The sequence below is a fragment of the Triticum aestivum genome, chromosome 5D (assembly GCF_018294505.1).
Source record: "Triticum aestivum cultivar Chinese Spring chromosome 5D, IWGSC CS RefSeq v2.1, whole genome shotgun sequence".
In the NCBI taxonomy this organism is placed as follows: Eukaryota; Viridiplantae; Streptophyta; class Magnoliopsida; order Poales; family Poaceae; genus Triticum; species Triticum aestivum.
The window spans coordinates 537,995,451-538,015,786 of record NC_057808.1 but is presented as its reverse complement, the minus strand read 5'-3'; the positions used below and the strand labels follow the sequence as shown (position 1 = coordinate 538,015,786).

At 49.0% G+C, this 20,336-nt stretch overlaps 1 protein-coding gene across 1 annotated transcript; it reads right to left on the bottom strand.

Annotated features, from left to right (window-relative positions):
• Positions 1–10,841: 10,841 nt before the first annotated feature.
• Positions 10,842–15,922, bottom strand: LOC123123606 (elongation factor 2). Its single transcript, XM_044544143.1, has 3 exons — positions 15,737–15,922; positions 14,165–14,294; positions 10,842–13,488 (listed from the first exon to the last, which is right to left on the bottom strand). Exons 2-3 carry the CDS (start codon positions 14,253–14,255, stop codon positions 11,048–11,050), a joined length of 2,532 nt encoding a protein of 843 aa, XP_044400078.1. The 5' UTR covers positions 14,256–14,294; positions 15,737–15,922; the 3' UTR covers positions 10,842–11,047.
• Positions 15,923–20,336: the final 4,414 nt, after the last annotated feature.

Genomic DNA, 20,336 nt, shown 5'->3' with positions numbered 1-20,336 from the left:
TCTCATATTCATCATGGGGCTTAAACAAATTTTCAAGGTCATAATAAGAATCACCCCAATCATGATCATTGCAAAAAGTAGTAGACATAGTAAAATTAGCATCCCCAAGCTTAGGGTTTTGCATATCATTAAATTGACATTAATAGAATTTATAATAACATCATTGCAATCATGCTTTTCATTCAAGGACCTATCATGAATCACATTATAATTTTCTTCTTTCAACACTTCATCACAATTTTCAGATTCACGAATTTCAAGCAAAACTTCATAAAGATAATCTTGTGCACACAAGTCACTAGCAATTGGTTCATCATAATTGGATCTCTTAAAAATATTAGCAAGTGGATGAGGATCCATAAACTTTTTGGTTCTTGATTTTCAATAAACACACAATTATGCCAAGCAAGCAAGCAAACAAACCAAGTAAGACATAAAGGGAAAATGAAAAGACGAACGGAAAAAGGGCGAATAAAACGACGAATTTTTGTGAAGTGGGGGAAAGGAAAACGTGAGGCAAATGGCAAATAATGAAAATTGCGAGGAGATGAGATTTGTGTTTAGGAACCTGGTTGATGTTGAAGATCCTCCCCGGCAACGGCGCCAGAAATTCCTTTTGATATCTGCTAGAACTACGTCGGTATTTCCCCAAAGATGAAGGGATGATGCAGTATAGCGACGGTAGGTATTTCCCTCAGTGATGAGACCAAGGTTATTGAACCAGTAGGAGAACCTCCTCACACCACGTAAACAGCCCCTGCACACAAATAACAAATACTCGCAACCCGACGTGTTAAAGGGGTTGTCAATCCCTTTCGGGTACGGCGCCTCAAGTAGGCAAGATAACATGAGATAAATGTGGTAGATAGGATAAATAGATTGCGAAAAAATAAATTGCAGCAGGCATTTTTGTATTTTTGGTTTAATAGATCTGAAAATAAAAGCAAAGGAAAATAGATCGCAAAGGCAAATATGATGAAAAGAGACCCGGGGGCCGTAGGTTTCACTAGTGGCTTCTGTCGAGAAAAATAGCAAATGGTGGGAAATCAATTATTGTTGGGCAATTGATAGAACTTCAAATAATCATGATGATATCCAGGCAATGATCATTATATAGGCATCACGTCCAAGATTAGTAGACCGACTCCTGCCTGCATCTACTACTATTACTCCACACATTGACTACTATCCAACATGCATCTAGTGTATTAAGTTCATGGATAAACGGAGTAATGAAATAAGAACGATGACATGATGTGGACAAGATCTATTTATGTAGAAATAGACCCCATCTTGTTATCCTTAATAGCAACGATACATACATGGTGTTTCCCTTTCTGTCACTGGGATCAAGCACCGGAAGATCGAACCCATCACAAAGCACCTCTTCCCATTGCAAGATAAATAGATCAAGTTGGCCAAACAAAACCCAAATATCGGAGAAGAAATACGAGGCTATAATCAATCATGCATATAAGAGATCAAAGAAGACTCAAATAACTTTCACGGATAAAAACATAGATCTGATCATAAACTCAAAGTTCATCGGATCCCAACAGACACACCGCAAAAAGACTTACATCATATGGATCTCCAAGAGACCATTGCATTGATAATCAAGAGAGAGAGAGAGAGAGAGAGAGAGAGAGAGAGAGGAAGCCATCTAGCTACTAACTACGGACCCGTAGGTCTACAAAGAACTACTCACGCATCATCGGAGAGGCAACAATGGACATGATGAACCCCTCCGAGATGGTGTCTAGATTGGATCTTGTGTTTCTGGACTCTGCGGCGGCTGGAATTGATTTCCGTAGACTCCCCTAGGGTTTTTGGAATACTGGGGTATTTATAGAGCAAAGAGGCGGTGTGGGGGGCCAAAGAGGAGGGCACAACCCACCGGGGAGTGCCTGGGCCCCCAGGCGCACCCTGGTGGGTTGTGCTCCCATCGGAGCTCCCCTCAGGTGCTTTCTTGGCCCACCTTATGTCTTCTGATCCAAAAAAATCCACAAAAAGTTTCACTGCGTTTGGACTCCGTTTGGTATTGATTTCCTGGAATATAAAAAAACATGCAGAACAGAAACTGGCACTGGGCACTATGTCAATAGGTTAGTACCAAAATAATAATATAAAATGACTATAAAATGATTGTAAAACATCCAAGAATGATAATATAACAACATGGAACAATCAAAAATTATAGATACATTGGAGACGTATCAGTCTGCGCCTGGCTTTGTACAAGGGGTTACATGCAACTGAGGCAAGGCCTGTACAAAAGGGTGGCTACCGGGCAGGGCCTGACAGCCGCACCTTACGGGTAGAACTTGCGGAGATGCTCAATATTCCATGATTTTGGCAATTGAATGCCATCTCCGGCTCCAGACGTACTGCGCCAGGTCTGGTGACTCGTACTACCCGGTAAGGGACTTCCCACTTCGACGACAACTTGTTTGTACCCTTGGCGGACTGAACACCCCTAAGGACAAGGTCGCCTTTCTCAAAACACCGGGCATGAACCCTGTGGTTGTGATATCGACGCAGGGCTTGCTGGTAGCGTGCAACACGCGTAGCAGCCCGGAGACGGTTCTCCTCGAGAAGCACATCGTCGTCACGCCGGTGTTGTTCCTGCGCTACTTCATCATAGGCAAGTACTCGAGGTGACCCGTTCCATGGGGATAACTGCTTTTGCCCCATAGAGTAGGGAGAAGGGAGTCTGCCCGGTAGCTCAGTTTGGTGTCGTTTTGAGGGACCAAAGAACCACCGACAGCTCATCGATCCATCGCCTGCCACACTTCTAAAACTTATCAAATGTTCTTGTCTTGAGTCCCCGTAGCACTTCAGCGTTCGCCCTCTCAGCTTGTCCATTTCTTCTGGGATGTGCAACAGAGGCAAATGAGATCTTGCTTCCGAGGGCACGAACATATTGCATGAAGGCGCGACTCGTGAATTGGGTGCCATTGTCAGTGATGATCCGGGCGGGGACCCCGAAGCGGCACACCAAATCTTTCAAGAACTTGATAGCTGACTGAGCAGTCACCTTTCTCAGGCAGCTACTTCCGGCCACTTTGTAAATTTGTCGATTGCAAGGAACAAGAATTCAAAGCCCCCAGCAGCTCGGGGGAAAGGGCCGAGGATATTGAGCCCCCGGACCGAAGACGACCATGACAAAGGGATTGTCTGAAGTGCTTGGGAAGGCAGATGGATATTCTTGGAATGGAACTGGTAGGCTTCACACTTGGTGACTAGCTCGACCGCATCTTGGAGGGCTGTGGTCCAATAGAATCCTTGCCAGGATGCTTTCCGAACTAAAGCCCTTGATCCAATGTGGGAGCCGCACATGCCTTTGTGTATTTCTGCCAGCAGTTCTTTTCCTTCTTCCCGACAAATGCACTTCAATTTCACACCGTTAGGCCTTCTTCCGTATAGTGTGTCATCGACAAACTGATACATACTGGCCCTCCGGGCTACTCTTTCCGCTTATTCTTGCTCTTCGGGAAGTTCTCCAGTTTGGAGGAAATGGACTATGTGCCTTGCCCAAGTTGGAGCCTGGGGCTCGGCAACGAGGACTAGCGGCACCTCCTCATTCGTGGGAGCGCATCCCTCGACCACGGGGACCAGTGGCCCGGCAGGAGGGTGCAGCCCGGCAATCGAAGGGGAGTTGTTTCCGGCAGGGTCCCTGCCAGGAGCCCCGAGAGGCTCTACCGAGAGAGGCTTACCGGAGCCTAATTCCTCCTCTTTCGGTCCATTGTTGTCGGGGATACGGAGGGCCGAGTAAGATGGAGAACAAAAGTCCCTGGTTCCACAGGAAGCTTCTGCGCAGCACACTTTAACAGATGATCAGCAATGCTGTTTTCCGCGCGGGGTACGTGCTCCGTTTGCAATCCGTCAAAGTGCTCCTCCAATCTTCTATTCATCGGCGTATGCCTCCATCAATGGACTTTGGTAATCCTTGTTGACTTGTCTCACCACAAGTTGTGAATCTCCTCGAATAATCAACTTCTTGATTCCTAATTATGTGGCAATCCTGAGCCCGGCAAGGAGCCCTTCATACTCTGTTGTATTGTTGGTCGCCTCCTCTCGGTGAAAATGCATCTGGACGACGTACTTCAGGTGCTCTCCACTGGGAGCAACGAGAAGCACACCAGCCCCTGCACCTTGTAGGGAGAAGGCACCATCGAAATACATGATCCATTCATGGAGCGCTTCCTTGACGGGGATAACTGTTTCCAGTACTTCTTCATCAGGGGTTGGCGTCCATTCTGCAATAAACTCTTCCAATGCCCTGCTCTGAATCGTTGATGTGCTTTCAAACTTCAGGCCAAAGCTGGATAACTCCAATGACCATTCCACTATCCTGTCGGTAGCCTCTGGGTTTTGGAGTATCCTTTGCAATGGGAAGCGTGTGACAACCGTGATCTCATGGGCTTGGAAGTAGTGGCGCAGTTTCCTTGAGGCCATGACAAGGCCAAAAATCAATTTTTGCACGCCAGAATACCTGGATCTAGCCCCCTGCAATAGGGAGCTAATGAAGTATATCGAGCGCTCCACCACCTTCTTCCTTGTCGTGTCCTTGGCGTTGCCTCCGCTGACGTGCTCCTCTTTGTCCTGATCCATATCTGGCCTTGTCGGGTTGTTCTCTCTCTCTTCCCTGGATGGGAAACCGGCTAAGGTTGCTATCTACTCCACTTCCCGTTGTGCCACTAATGCTGCGCTAACCACTTAATTAGTCGCTGCCAGATATAGCAGCAACGGCTCATGTGGTTTGGGTGCAACCAAAGTGGGAACAAAAGACAAGTAGGTCTTCAAATCTTGCAGCGCTACGTCTACTTTTGGGGTCCACTTCAGGGGTTCTACCTTCTTCAAAATTTTGAAGAACGGCAAGGCGCGCTCGACAGACTTGGAGATGAATCTGCTAAGCGCAGCAATGCATCCCATCAAATGCCTTACATCCTTAATTGTCTTGGGTGCCTGAATCTGCTCGATGGCTTTGATCTTCTCTGGGTTGGCCTCGATCCCGCGGTGGGACAAAAAGAAACCAAGTAGCTTGCCGGATGGGAACGCCAAACACACACTTCTCCGGGTTCAGCTTCAAGTTGATCTTGCGCAGATTAGCAAATGTCTCTTCTAAATCCTGGATGAGTGTTGATCTATCCTTGGTCTTGACCACAATATCATCCATATAAGCTTCGATGTTCCTGTGCAACTGTGGTTCAAAGCCAATTTGGACTGCTCTTGCAAAAGTGGACCCGGCACTCTTCAACCCGAAAGGGATGCGCACAAAGCACTATGTGCCACATGGGGTTATGAATGAGGTATTTTCTTCATCTTCCTTGGACATAAATATCTGATGGTACCCAGAGTATGCATCCAGAAAGGAGAGCAAATCACACCCGGAAGTGAAATCCACAATCTGGTCGATGCGCAGCAAGGGGAATGGGTCCTTCGGGCACGCCTTGTTCAGATCCGTGAAATCTATGCAAAGCCTCCATTTCTCATTAGCCTTGCGCACAACCACTGGGTTTGCTAACCATCTTGGATGCAGTACTCCTCTGAGCAAACCAACTGCCTCAAGTTCCTTGATCTCCTCGGCAATGAACTGCTGCCGCTCCAAGGCCTGCTTCCGAACCTTCTGCTTGACGGGTCGAGCATGTGGGCAGACAGCAAGATGGCGCTCGATTACCTCCCTGGGAACACATCGACATTCGCCCGCAGGAAGACAACGAGCACGCTTTCCTATTTGTCATCAAGGGTGGCACTGATAGTGAAAGTACCATCAGCGCCAACCAGCCCAGCTGAGACCTTTTTCACATGGGGTGCAGCAGCCTTGGACCTCTTGCTGTTGGAACTCTCCGGCACGTCATCAACATGTGTGGCACACTTCAAAGAGATATGCTTCCCGGATTCTATGCCGGCGTCCTTACTGGTCTTCTTCTTTCCTTTACTTTCCTTGATGGGAACTGTGGCTTCAGCGGCCTCTGCCGCGATGGCGCCCCGATACATCTTATCCACGCAAATAATTGCGTCTTTCTTGTCTGACGGAATGGAAATGACGCTCATCGGCCCTGGCATCTTCAAGGTGTTGTACGCATAGTGGGATGCCACCATGAATTTGGCTAGGGTCGGGCGCCCAAGGATTCCGTTGTGCGGTAGGGAGAGGTCGACCACATCAAACACAACCTTCTCAGTCCGGTAGTTTAAATCTCCCCCAAATGTCACTGGCAACGTGATCTTTCCCTTAGGACGGCTCCTGCCAAGATTGACTCCTTGAAACGTGCCTGTGGCCTTAAGCTCTTCCTTTGCTATCTGGAGTTTGCTGATAACCTGTGGGGAAATCAGATTCAACCCGGCCCGCCGTCAACAGCATCTTTGTGACTTTGAGGTTGCGGATCGTTGGTGAGACCAACAACGGCAAGCACCCTACCGCAGTGATGCGGTCGGGGTGATCCTCTTCATCAAAGATGATGAGCGTGAGTGACCACTTGAGCGGCTTCCGAGAACCTGCCGCTGGCTCCATGGCATTGACCTCACACGCCCACTGTTTAAGCTGGCGGTGAGAGGAGTGCAAAGATGCACCCACGTCAATAGCGCCAGTGGCCTTCTGGAATTCCTGCTCGCTGGTTTTCTCGTCACCCCCTTCATCACTTTCAGCATTGCAATCCTCCTTCTCTCGGCCCCTGGCGGGTTTCCCTTGGTTCCGAGGAGTCTTGCCGAGGCGATTTGCTTCACCGCCCCGGCCCTTCCCGCCAGTACCGTTCTGACCTTTTTCCTTATCACGCTTTTCATACTCAGCCCTTTGCCTCTTGACGAGCTGCTCAACCCGATGACATTCCTGGAGATCGTGGCCCTTGGTCCGATGAATCTTGCAGTACGGTCCATCACTTTTCCCAGCTTTCTCGTCAGTCGCAGCCTCTCGGCAGTCAGCGCACGTGGTAGCTTCCTTGCCGGAGGCTTCGGCCTTAGCCTTCTTGTCGGTACTAGGCATGCCCGATCCCTCAACGGTCATCACCGCCTTATCCTTGCGCTTCTTGTTCTTCTTCTTCTTCTGACTAGTGGTCTCGTCGTCATCCTCTGAGTCGATGTTGACGCAATCTTCCTCTCCAGGGAGTTTCCTCCCCTCCTCCACCCGAGCACATTTGTCCACCAAGGCATAAAGCTCCTTCACAGTCTTGGGCAACCGAACGTTGATCTTGGAACTTATCCTGTGGTTGCGCACGTTGGATTGGAAGGCACCTATCACAGCTGCCGGGTGGATGTCTGGAATATTTCTGTGGACTCGGTTGAATCTCTGCAAGTACTTTCGTAGAGTCTCTCCTTCTTTCTGCTGGAGAAGCTGCAAGTCGCTGGGCTGCCCTGGTTCTTGATGGCTTCCCGTGAAGGCGCCAATGAACTCATGGCATAGGTCAACCCAGGTCGAAATGGAGTTCTCCGGCAGGTGCATCAACCAAGACCTCACATTTGACTTGAGTGTCAAAGGGAAGTAGTTGGCGAACACCTTCTCATCTCTTCCCTCGATAGCTTGAACAGCGATGGTGTAGATGCTCAAGAACTCTGCTGGGTTCAATCTCCCATCATACTTCTTGGGTATCTCTGGCTTGAACGTGCGAGCGGACGGCCAACGGACTTGCCACAGCTCACGGGTGAAGGCAGGGCACCCAACCTCGAAAGGCAGGCACTCGCCATCTCTGAGCGCGGGCTCGTCGATGTCGGGGCCATCGCAGCCATTGGGCTGGCGGTGGTTGTCGCGGTGCCGCTTGACGACGACGCGCGCGCCTTCCCTCCGCCTGTCCTTCGGGGACCGCCATTGGCCTTGATGCGCTCGAGGGTCGGAAGAGGCCATCGAGACGTCATCGGATTCTTGGTTTCGTGGCTTCTGTGCTGCTTGTTGTGGTGGGGATTGCACCGTGGGGGTGGCCCCTTCCGTACGACCAGCTGCACGAGCCGTTGTTGTCGCCTGGGGAGGCCATGGCGTGCCAGCTCGCTGTGATCCTCCCGCCTCGGTGAAACCAATCAGGCTTTGGATGATGGCTCGCCACTCATCCATCTGATCGGCTGCTGGCGGAAATCTCAACAGCAGCTAAGCCCGCGCCATGGCCTCTGAGGCAATGCTTGGCATAGGTGATGACGATGTAGACCGCAGTGTCGCTCGGCTCCTAATGGTGCCGGTGGCGACCGCGTCGTGCCCTCGCTGTTGCGAACCAGCCGCTTGGATGGCGTGGTGACGCGGTGGAGGCGCTTGAGGACGAGCGGCTCCGTTGGGCACAGTAGCAGGGTCAGCCTGTTCCGGGGGTTGCGCGTGCCCTGCGGTCGCGCCCACAGCGGGGGCGGCTGGAGGGTTGCGATTTGCCCCAGAACATGTGCCACCACTGCGACTGTGCCCTTCGGCGAGGAGAGAGGGTGCAGACAGAATAATCCCTCCATCTGTACCTCGTGGATCGTGGCCGCTGGGATGTTGCTGATGTTGTCCTTCCCCGGTGCCTCCCGCTTCTGCTTCGGCCGTGAGGGAGGTGGTGACAACGCCTCCTGCGCCGACCACGTCCCCCGCAGCGTCCACATCATCATGCGTCCCCGCATTCCCCGTGACGTCGGCGGTCGCGGGTGGCGGAGCCTTCGAGGTGGACGGGTGATTTGCAGCTTCGAGCTTCTTCTTGGGCGCCATAGTCGATGACGAAAATGGCGATGAAGATGACGCGCTACTGACGCTCTCGGGTTCGCGCAAGTGATCCCCCTACCTGGCGCGCCAAAGATGTCGTGGGAAACCACGACCACCTATGGGGCCATGAGCCCTTTTTGGTTTGGCAGGGGGATGGGCACGTTGCACAAAGAGCGGAGAGGCGTAACACAGCGCGATAGAGATCACACGGGCAGTTTTACCCCGGTTCGGGCCGCCGTGAGGCGTAAAACCCTACTCATGCTTTGGTGGATTGATGGTGGAAAATGGCAGCGAACGCAGCACACTTGCCCAACAGGGTTGTCTCGCGGCGAGAGTGGCTACGCGCATATGAATGTGTGAGGGTCCGAATGGCTGAATCCCCGAGCCTCTAGAACCGGAACCCTTTCTACGGTTGCCATGGGCCTCCTTTTATAGAGCAAGGGGTCACCACAATGGCAAATCAGTCTTTACGTACTGATTAGATAGCAAACAGTGCTATCATACCTAACTCTGCAGGCTGACAGAGCGCATTAAATGTGTCGTCGAGTGTCACATCACAGTGTGCCCGGCAACCCTTGCCGGGCTGTCTTGCCAGCTTCGTGCCTGCACGTCTCAGGACGGGTGTCATATGGAGGTGTTTGCTGTAGGAAGTGGCTGCCATGTGTCAGAGAGCAGCCACTTAGTCACCTTGGGGCTCGACACCGCACTGATCTATGACTTGCATCGCTTGTGAGGTGGAGCGGTGGAGTGGCCTGCCTCCGCAAGCCCCGGCAGGTCTGTCGGGATGATCTGGAAGCTTGCTTCCGTGGCAACCCCAACCTTGCCAGGCTCGCCTGCCCGGCAAGAGAGGTTCTTTCCTTAGCGGTATCTTGCTTCTCTGGCTCATCTTGGCCTTCTTGATCTGCACTTGGATCCTTCAAAGAATTAATCCCTCTTGCTTGGTCAGATCTTGGTGCTGTAATCTTGTCCTTGGGGCCTGTGCACAGTCTGGGCAACGGACCCAGAGTTTGTTGCACCGCCACCGGCCTTCGACCGAGTCAGCTTCTTCACGATCATGTCGAGGTCGCCGCGGTCGTCGGTGAGCTTGCTTGGGTCGAACTCGATGCACGCCACTCGGACCGTCGCTTTCGGCTGCTTGGCGAGCACCCATTGCGAGTACGCGCTGCCTTGCGCGGGCAGGAGACGGATCGGCGACGAGCACTCCTCAGCAAGCTCGATCTCCTCCCGTATGCCGGCATGTTACGCCTCCGCGTCTCTCCGTGCCCCCAACCAAGTACCTGCTGCCGCACCGCGGCGGCAGCCTATTGCGCCTCCGCGTCTTGCCGCGCCCGGTCTCCCTCATGTTCCTCAAGAGCGCCTAAAATAGGTACAAACATGAACACAAAATTAATCATCTACAATCTATGAAACTACAAACCGATCGTCTGAATGGAACCATAAGATCGATGTGCATCTTTTTTGTGTAGAACTTATCTCGAATCGAAGCTTCGTTGTGTAGATCTGAATGGAGGAGGAAGAAGGGGATTAGAGGAGAGGTCCTCTCATGCAACGGGGCCCACTCCTTGTGCTCGATCTAGCTCGTCTAGCTCGCAAAAAATGGCCGATTCGGTGCCCATTTTCTTCCCGCACGGGCCTGATTGGGTCTAATGCAGGCAACCAAACGCGTCCTATTTGTGTTAAACTAGTGTGGACTCAAGCAACCTTCATACACTACCAAACACCCGAAAGTGGGTCGAGAAAGGAATTTTTGCTCTCGCACACCCTTCATTATTCCAAAGAATATATGCCAAGTTCGGATATTGTCAGCACCAACAGATGCTTCTACTACAGAATAATCTCAAGTAACTCTACTGATGTATAGCATTAGTTCCAGAGGGAGTAATTTCTCATCATCAGTTTGTGTCTACGAGATTGTAGAGTACGAACTGGAGAGCTATGTACTGTACTAAAAAACTGACAAACTGCAGCTTAAACAAGTTTTGAGGATAAATTGAAAGATACAACTGCTAGACGAGGGAACACATTTCGATGGGCATAAAACCTGGACGAGTGCATCAATCAATGTAAAATGATGATAAGAGCAGGGAGAAAACTAATGCAATGAATAAGAAAAACACTGATGCGATTGCTGGACAAACATGAAAAATATAGAGCAAGAAAATAGCAATAAATAATCAGGCAGAGCAGGATCTAACACAAACAACGAACTACCAGTGGCTAACACATATATAATCTAAGTTTTAACATCGATAGACATCAAAAACAAAGTGCCAGTATCACGACAGATAGGACATCCCAATAGCAATACAGCCACGACACAATAGACAGAAAATAATAGTGCAGCTCTCTTAGCAGCAAAACCAACTACACCATATAGGAGATAACAGAACCAAAAGTTTAGAGCTTGTCCTCAAAATCAGACAGAGGGGTCATCTGTTCCTTAAGACCCTTGCGCTTGCGGATCTCCGTGACAAGGGTGGCAGACTGGGAGCCGGCCTCCAAAGGATCAGAAGACATGATGTCCCAGTGGTCGAACACACACTGGGGGAATGCCTGGCCAGATGTCGCTGCCCTGAGGGTACTTGAGAACCCGAAAGACTCGATGACCGGGAGGTAAGCCTTGATGTTGTACAGTGGGGTACCAGGCCTCTGCATCTCCTCAAACACATGCCCTCTCTTCTGATTCAGAACACCATAGATACCGCCGAGTGCATTCTCTGGGGCCTGGATCTCAACCAGGTACACGGGCTCCAGCAGCCTTGGCTTAGCAGTGAGCTGAGAAGCGTAAATGACCCTCCTGGCTGTTGGGATGACCTGACCACCACCCCTGTGAATAGCATCAGTGTGCAGAACAACATCACAGACCTCAAAGCAAATGCCACGCATGTTCTCCTCAGCCAAAGCACCTTCTTTCGATGCCCACTGGAACCCAGCCACAACAGAGTCCTTGATTTCATTCAGATACTGCACTCCCTTACACATGTCAACAACCATGTTGGGGCCAGTCGTCTCAGGTCCAAAGCACCAAATCTTCTTGGCGAGATCCTTGTCCCAACCAAACTCCTCAGATAGGATCTTAGAGCGCACCTTAGGATCATCACGTGGGCCAATGCGGCCATCATCAATAGCCTCAGCCAATCCCTCCTCCAATGGGCGAGCTTCCATGTAAAGACGGTTATGCTTGTTGGGGGACTTGCTCATGACAGTGCGACAGGACTTCTCAAGAACAGTCTCACGGAAGGAGACGACGGGAGGGGAAACAATAATTTCAGCACCACCCATGAAGTCCTCCTGCAGATCCTTCAAACAGATTTCAAGGTGAAGCTCTCCAGCTCCAGCAATGATATGCTCACCAGACTCTTCAATGCTACAGAGAACCATAGGGTCAGACTTCGCCAGCCGCTTCAAACCCTCAACAAGCTTAGGAAGATCAGATGCCACCTTGCACTGAACGGCAACACGCACAACAGGGGACACAGAGAACTTCATTGCCCTGATTGGGCAGGCATCAACTTCCTTCTCATTTGTCAGGGTTGCATTCTTGGTGATGAACTGATCCAAACCAACCAAAGCAACAGTGTTACCACAGGGAACATCCTCAACAGACTCTTGCTTCTTTCCCATCCAGATAACAGTACGCTGGACACTCTTCACATACAGATCCTTCTTCTGGCCAGGAACAAAGTTGGGACCCATGATACGGACCTTCATACCAGTTGCAACCCTCCCGGCAAAAACACGTCCAAAGGCAAAGAACCTACCCTTGTCAGATGCTGGAATCATCTTGGAGACATACAGCATAAGAGGACCATCAGGGTCACAGTTTCTGATAGCATTAGCATATATATCATCAAGGGGACCCTCGTACAAGTTCTCCACACGATACCTCTGTGCCTTTGAGGGAGAGGGAAGGTGAAATATCATCATCTCAAGCAGAGCACGACTGGCAGGCAGCCAAGTTTGCATCACACGCTTCATGAGAGCCTTGCCCATCAAGTCCTTCTCATCATTCTTCATCGTCACACCAAGCTTCTTCAACATTGGCCACAACTTATCCTTCTGATCATTCATGCAGGTGGCTATGATTTGCTTGATTGGCTCATAGCAGAACTGAACGAAACCTCTCTTGCAGGTAGCTGTCCCAGTGTTCTTGGAGGTCCATTTCTTTGTGGCTGGGTCAAAGAAGTTCTCACCCCACAGCCTCTCCATCATCTTCGACTCATCAACTCCAAACTTGGAGGCATACATCTTAGCAAAGTTTGTAAGGGTGAAAGCCCACCCATGCAAACCAGCGGAGAATGCAACAGTCCCCTTCTCTGGGTACACTTGGACATCACCAAGGAGCACATCTTCATATGTTGCCATGATGACATTGGCATTTTCAATGACACGGGAGAAAGTCTGATATGCTTCCTCGCCTTCCACTTGAAGCTCAAGGAAGCATCTGTCCATCTTGTTCACGGTGAGGACAGGCCGAATCCTCTCACCAAGAGCTTGGCGCAGCACAGTTTCAGTCTGCACACAGACACCCTCAATACAGTCAACAACAACCAAAGCACCATCGGTGATACGAAGAGCAGCTGTGACTTCTGAAGAGAAGTCAACGTGGCCAGGTGAATCAATAAGGTTGATCAGGTACTCATCACCATCCCTGTCGCCCTTGTACATCTCGAGTGATTCAGGAGTCATCTGATAGAAAAGAGAGATACCCGTGGATTTGATTGTAATACCACGTTCTGCCTCATCTGCACGGGTATCGGTCATGCGAACATCACCAGCTACTTCCTGGGCAATAATCCCAGCTGCTGCCACAAGGGAATCCGTAAGCGTAGATTTGCCTGCACAAATGTAAAAGATACAAGGACAGTGCACAATTTTAGTATTCAACAAAACAAAAAGGATCAGCTTTAAACAGTAGAACACAATTTATATGAACTGAGAATTGAACATATTAACTTCTTAAGAATTAAGTAGTACACAACAGCACAGTACACTGAGACAATCCAGAAACAAGAGAAGATGAAAATAAAACAAACAAGATACAGTAACATGGCTAAACACAATCTACTGGGAGTCTGGGACAAAGCAAAAAAAAACAGCACATGTATAAGATCATCAAATCAAAGTTATTAAGCACAATGGTGCCAATTTCTGAGCTTATAAATTGTAATAAATACAGTCATTAACATGATTATACACCAAACTGGGTAGATTTTTGAAACCTAGGACCCCAAGTTAACAGTTAAACGTCTTATATTAGTTTACAGAGGGAGTACATTTTAAGGTTATTACGTAATTATTTTGAGTCCTGGGACAATGAGGTAACTGAAGCTCTATGACACACGAGATGGAACTAATTAAATAGAACAAAGCTGACAGCTAATTAAACCAATTTATAGAAATAAACAGTTTACAGAATTAAGAACAGACTATAAAAACAACAATCAACAAGTTTCTAGATTATGAGCTCAGCAGTCAAAAACCAATGTTCACTGTTCAGGCACATGCACATACCATGGTCAACATGAGCAATAACAGACATGTTACGGATATTATTCTTTTTGTCCATAATTCCACGGAGCTCCTCCGCGGTAAACTTCACCATCTTGACTGCTTTTGAATATCACACCGAGAATTTAAGTTCCTGTTCAGAGAATGGCAAAGCTATTAGAATTGAACAAGAATGAGATGTGAACGACTAAACATGAATATCCAGCAATGTAATATAATGAATTAATGATTATGTCAAGTAACTGCAACCACAATTGTCTACTCAAAAGTGCTTAGTATTAAAAAACAATCAAGAACAAATAGGTAATGCAAAAACACACATCACGGCAAGAAAAGCAATCGACCATGAAAAGTGTCCTTGCAAAAGCTGGTCCTCCACAATTGAAGGGGCTGTAAAACTATGAGGAAGAAACATGCATGGATTTCACCAACTACACAAAATACTTCCAGATCTGTACAACTAGCGAAGGGGTGAATAATAGTAAAGCTTCTCAGGGATTGATCTAATCAAGTTAGAAAGGCTTAATAAGTACAGATACTATTAAGTGATCTGTACATGAATAAGCAAGGATGTATCCGCTGACCATTAAGTGACCAGTAAGCCATGTAATTTAAATTTCATTATACCACAATGATAATAATCAAATATGGAAGCACAAAACCGAGTACTCCTCAATATGCATAGCTTGACGCCTAATTACACCGGGAAGCAAGCACACATGTAACAATTTCTTTTGCAAGCAATGTATGAATGGCAAAACAGTGCATAAGTACAGCCCAAAACAAGACGGCTAATGGTCAGATCAGAGAAACTTATACATGGGGAGCACTGAGAAAAACCAAATCATACATGGTGAGCACCAAGAAAAACGCAGAAGATGCCCACACATAATAGTTCAGACGAAACGGTCAGATCAGAGAAAAATTCATGCACAACACCTGAACTAAAATTACATAGAGGAGTAGCAAAACACACCGACATGGGCATCTCCCATTTTGCACATTAAATTAGATTAAGCATGCCAGGCAGTGACATGCATCTCCATTTTATCCACGCTGAACATGGTAGCAAAAAAAAATCGACCAGGTTACGGCAGGCAGCAAAGTAAGCAAGCGAGCGAGCAGAACCCTGCAGCCGAACGATTTCCAACGAATCCCCGTGGACGAACAGCCGAGCGAAGTAGCCAAAAGTACACGATAACAGAACACGAACTCCTCTCTGGAATTACACAAAAAACTTAGATCGGCGTCGACCACAACGGAAACCACGGGCGCCTACCACCTAAGCAACCACCGATACCTAGTGGACGCACGCAGGAGGAGAAGCGACGGGCATCCATCCACGCCAGCAAATCGCCCCCGGAGCAAGCGCGCGGGGCGAACGGAGCAGCAGATCTACCGCGGAAATGATACGCACGCGTCCCTGACGACGACGAATCCGGCGAACCAGAGCCTAGAACCCAGTGAAGCCGGTCGACTGGGCAGCAGCTAGCTGGCGCGGACGCGGCGGGGAGCTCCGGGGAGAGGCAATCGGAGGAGCGGGGAGGGCGGGGGAGGAGGAGAGGGGGGTCTCACCTTGGGGCTTGGCTTCCGCCTCCCGATCCGGGAGGATGAGATGAGGAAGCGGCGGCGGAGAGGGTCTTCGGGTTTAGGGGACAGGGGAGGGGTGCAAGGGACCTGCTTGCGGATATACTGCGTGGTGAGGTGCGAATGGGAGACTGCGTGGACTGCGACCACGGCCCAGGAGTGGTGGAAGCGGCTCCGTGGACTCAAGGCCCGGCCGAATGAATGGCCCTGATGTGTGAGAACTTTCTTGTTACCACCTACCTGGGCCCAGTCGTGAAGCGTTGGCCCTCGCATCTTGATATTCTTAACGTGTATCAAGAAAAAAAAAACGAAATCACTAATTGAGTACTACTCGTTGCAAAGAACACTTCCACCTTCCTAGGTTGCGATAAGTGGCGCGCTGCATGTGCATGGCTTGTCATTTTTCCTTTTTTAGTAGATCTGTTTATTTAAAATGTTTTATCTCTTAAACCGTGCGTCCAAATCTTGAATCGTTTTCATCATTGGTTTCCTCGCGTCGAGATCTTTAAAACTAGATCCCATGTTGATAGGTTCTGACGAACTTTTTTTCACGAAAAAAGCAGGACGAAAAAACCGAATCGGGAGCACGGATTTTTTCCCTTTTCAAAAGAGGCATGCCCGTGTCTCTCGCGTAATCACAACCGTGCCTCTCGCGGAAGGAAAAAAAAGAAGAGAAAACGCGTTTTTTCCGTTTTCGCGGAGGCACGGCTATGCCTCTCGCGAAAGCACAACCATGCCTCTCGCGGAAGCAAAACCGTGCCTCTTGCGAAAGAAAAAAACAGAAAACGCGTTTTTTTCCGTTTCCGAGAGGCACGGTCGTGCCTCTCGTGAAAGCACAACCGTGCCTCTCCCGGAAGCAAAACCGTGCCTCTCGCGGGAGGAAAGAAACAGAAAATGCATTTTTTTTCCGTTCCCGACAGGCACGGCCGTGCTTCTCGCGAAAGCACAACCGTGACTCTAGCGGAAGCAAAACCGTCCCTCTCGCGAAAGAAAAAAGACAGAAAATGGGTTTTTCGTTTCTGAGAGGCACAGCCGTGACTCTTGCGAAAGCAAAACCGTGACTCTCACGAAAGAAAAAAGAAAACACGTTTTTTCGCGTAAATTTTTTTATTTATTTATTTGTTCTAAAAGCTAACAAAGGCCAGTGAAAAACCGAAGCGTCGAAAAAAAACAGGGAAAAAACCGTTTAAAAAGCTGAAAACGCGTGCGGAAAAATAAAAAAAACGAAGGGAGCGCCCAAAGCGCGACACGTGGCAGGCGGCTGAGAGCGCGCCAAGTGACGTTGATCGTTGTGAGGCTCCCGAAGGAGCGCTCGTTAACTAGTTGCTCCAAAAAAACTGATATTCTTGGCTGCACACTGTTAGAGCGAGGGTTTCAAGGGTGTTGCCGCTGCTGCAAGAAAATTTTTGGCCCTCTCGCCTCCGGCTGCTCTCTTAGCCCTTGAAGGTGGCTGCCAGATTGAATTGGACTTGGATAGAGTTTATTGTTGGAAATATGCCCTAGAGGCAATAATAAAATGGTTATTATTATATTTCCTTGTTCATGATAATTGTCTATTGTTCATGCTTTAATTGTGTTATCCGGAAATCGTAATACATGTGTGAATACATAGACCATAACATGTCCCTAGTGAGCCTCTAGTTGACTAGCTCGTTGATCAATAGATGGTTACGGTTTCCTGACCATGGACATTGGATGTCATTAATAACGGGATCACATCATTAGGAGAATGATGTGATGGACAAGACCCAATCCTAAGCATAGCACTAGATCGTGTAGTTCGTTTGCTAAAGCTTTTCTAATGTCAAGTATCATTTTCTTAGACCATGAGATCGTGCAACTCCCAGATACCGTAGGAATGCTTTGGGTGTACCAAACGTCACAACGTAACTGGGTGGCTATAAAGGTGCACTACAGGTATCTCCGAAAGTGTCTTTTGGTTGGCTCGGATCGAGACTGGGATTTGTCACTCCGTATGACGGAGAGGTATCTCTGGGCCCACTCGGTATTGCATCATCATAATGAGCTCAATGTGACTAAGTAGTTAGTCACGGGATCATGCATTACGGAACGAGTAAAGTGACTTGCCGGTAACGAGATTGAACAAGGTATTCGGATACCGACGATCGAATCTCGGGCAAGTAAAGTACCGATTGATAAAGGGAATTGTATACGGGATTGCTTGAATCCTCGACATCGTGGTTCATCCGATGAGATCATCGTGGAACATGTGGGAGCCAACATGGGTATCCAGATCCCGCTGTTGGTTATTGGCTAGAGAGGTGTCTCGGTCATGTCTGCATGATTCCCGAACCCGTAGGGTCTACACACTTAAGGTTCGATGACGCTAGGGTTATAAGGAAGGTTTGTATGTGATTACCGAATGTTGTTCGGAGTCCCGAATGAGATCCCGTACGTCACGCGGAGTTCCGGAATGGTCCGGAGGTAAAGATTTATATATGGGAAGTCACCATACGGTCACCGGAAATATTCGGGGGTATACCGGTATTGTACCGGGACCACCGGAGGGGTTCCGGGGGTCCACCGGGAGGGTCCACCTGCCCCGAAGGGCCTTATGGGCTGTAGGTGGAAGGGAACCAGCCCTTAGTGGGCTGGGCGCCAACCCCCCTAGGGCCCATGCGCCTAGGGTTTGGGGGGAACCCTAAGGGGGGAGGCGCCCCCCTTGCTTGGGGGGCAAGCTCCCTCCCCCCTTGGCCGCCGCCCCCCTCTAGATCTCATCTAGAGGGGCCGACCCCCTTCCCCCTCCTCCCTATAAATAGAGGGGTGAGGGGAGGGCTGCAGCACCACATCCAAGGCGCAGCCCCTCCCCTCCCCAACACCTCTCCTCCGCGTGTGCTTGGCGAAGCCCTGCCGGAGAACTGTCACTCCACCACCACCATGCCGTCGTGCTGCTGTTGGAGCCTTCTTCCTCAACCTCTCCCTCCTCCTTACTGGATCAAGACGTGGGAGACGGCACCGCTCCGTACGTGTGTTGAACGCGGAGGTGCCGTCCGTTCGGCGCTTGGATCATCGGTGATTTGGATCACGACGAATACGACTCCATCAATCCCGTTCTCTTGAACGCTTCCGCTCGTGATCTACAAGGGTATGTAGATGCACTCCTCCCCTCTCGTTGCTAGTAAACTCCATAGATTGATCTTGGTGATGTGTAGAAAATTTTAATTTCTGCTACGATCCCCAACAGTGGTATCAGAGCCAGGTTTATGCGTAGTTTCTATGCACGAGTAGAACACAAGTTGTTGTGGGCGTCGATTTTGTCAATTTACTTGCCGTTACTAGTCTTATTTTGATTCGGCGGCATCGTGGGATGAAGCGGCCCGGACCGACCTTACACGTACGCTTACGTGAGACAGGTTCCACCGACTGACATGCACTAGTTGCATAAGGTGGCTAGCGGGTGTCTGTCTCTCCCACTTTAGTCGGATCGGATTCGATGAAAAGGGTCCTTATGAAGGGTAAATAGAAATTGGCATATCACTTTGTGGTTTTGGCGTAGGTAAGAATCGTTCTTGCTAGAAACCTATAGCAGCCACGTAAAAGTTTGCAACAACAATTAGAGGACGTCTAACTTGTTTTTGCAGCAAGTGTCATGTGATGTGATATGGCCAGAAGGATGTGATGAATGATATATGTGATGTATGAGATTGATCATGTTCTTGTAATAGGAATCACGACTTGCATGTCGATGAGTATGACAACCGGCAGGAGCCATAGGAGTTGTCTTAATTTATTTATGACCCGCGTGTCAACTGGAACGTCATGTAATTACTTTACTTTATTGCTAACCGTTAGCCATAGTAGTAGAAGTAATAGTTGGCGAGACTACTTCATGAAGACACGATGATGGATATCATGATGATGGAGATCATGGTGTCATGCCGGTGACGATGATGAACATGGCGCCCCGAAGATGGAGATCAAAAGGAGCAAAATGATATTGGCCATATCATGTCACTATTTGATTGCATGTGATGTTTATCATGTTTTACATCTTATTTGCTTAGAACGACGGTAGCATAAATAAGATGATCCCTCGCTAAAATTTCAAGAAAGTGTTCCCCCTAACTGTCCACCGTTGCGAAGGTTCGTTGTTCCGAAGCACCACGTGATGATCGGGTGTGATAGGTTCTAACGTTCGCATACAACGGGTGTAAGCCAGATTTACACACGCAATACACTTAGGTTGACTTGACGAGCCTAGCATGTACAGACATGGCCTCGGAACACAAGAGACCGAAAGGTCGAACATGAGTCATATAGCAGATACGATCAACATGAAGATGTTCACCGATGATGACTAATCCGTCTCACGTGATGATCGGACACGGCCTAGTTGACTCGGATCATGTATCACTTAGATGACTAGAGGGATGTCTGTCTGAGTGGGAGTTCGTTAATAATTTGATTAGATGAACTTAATTATCATGAACTTAGTCTAAAAAACCTTTACAATATGTCTTGTAGATCAAATGGCCCACGCTAATGTTGCCCTCAACTTCAACGTGTTCCTAGAGAAAACCAAGCTGAAAGACGATGGTAGCAACTACACGGACTGGGTCCGTAACCT

Coding starts and splice junctions, on each gene's coding strand:
- LOC123123606 (XM_044544143.1), bottom strand. CDS start 14,255: ATGGTGAAGTTTACCGCGGAGGAGCTCCGTGGAATTATGGACAAAAAG. Junction 13,489..14,164: donor TATTGCTCATGTTGACCATG/GTATGTGCATGT, acceptor ACATTTGTGCAG/GCAAATCTACGCTTACGGAT.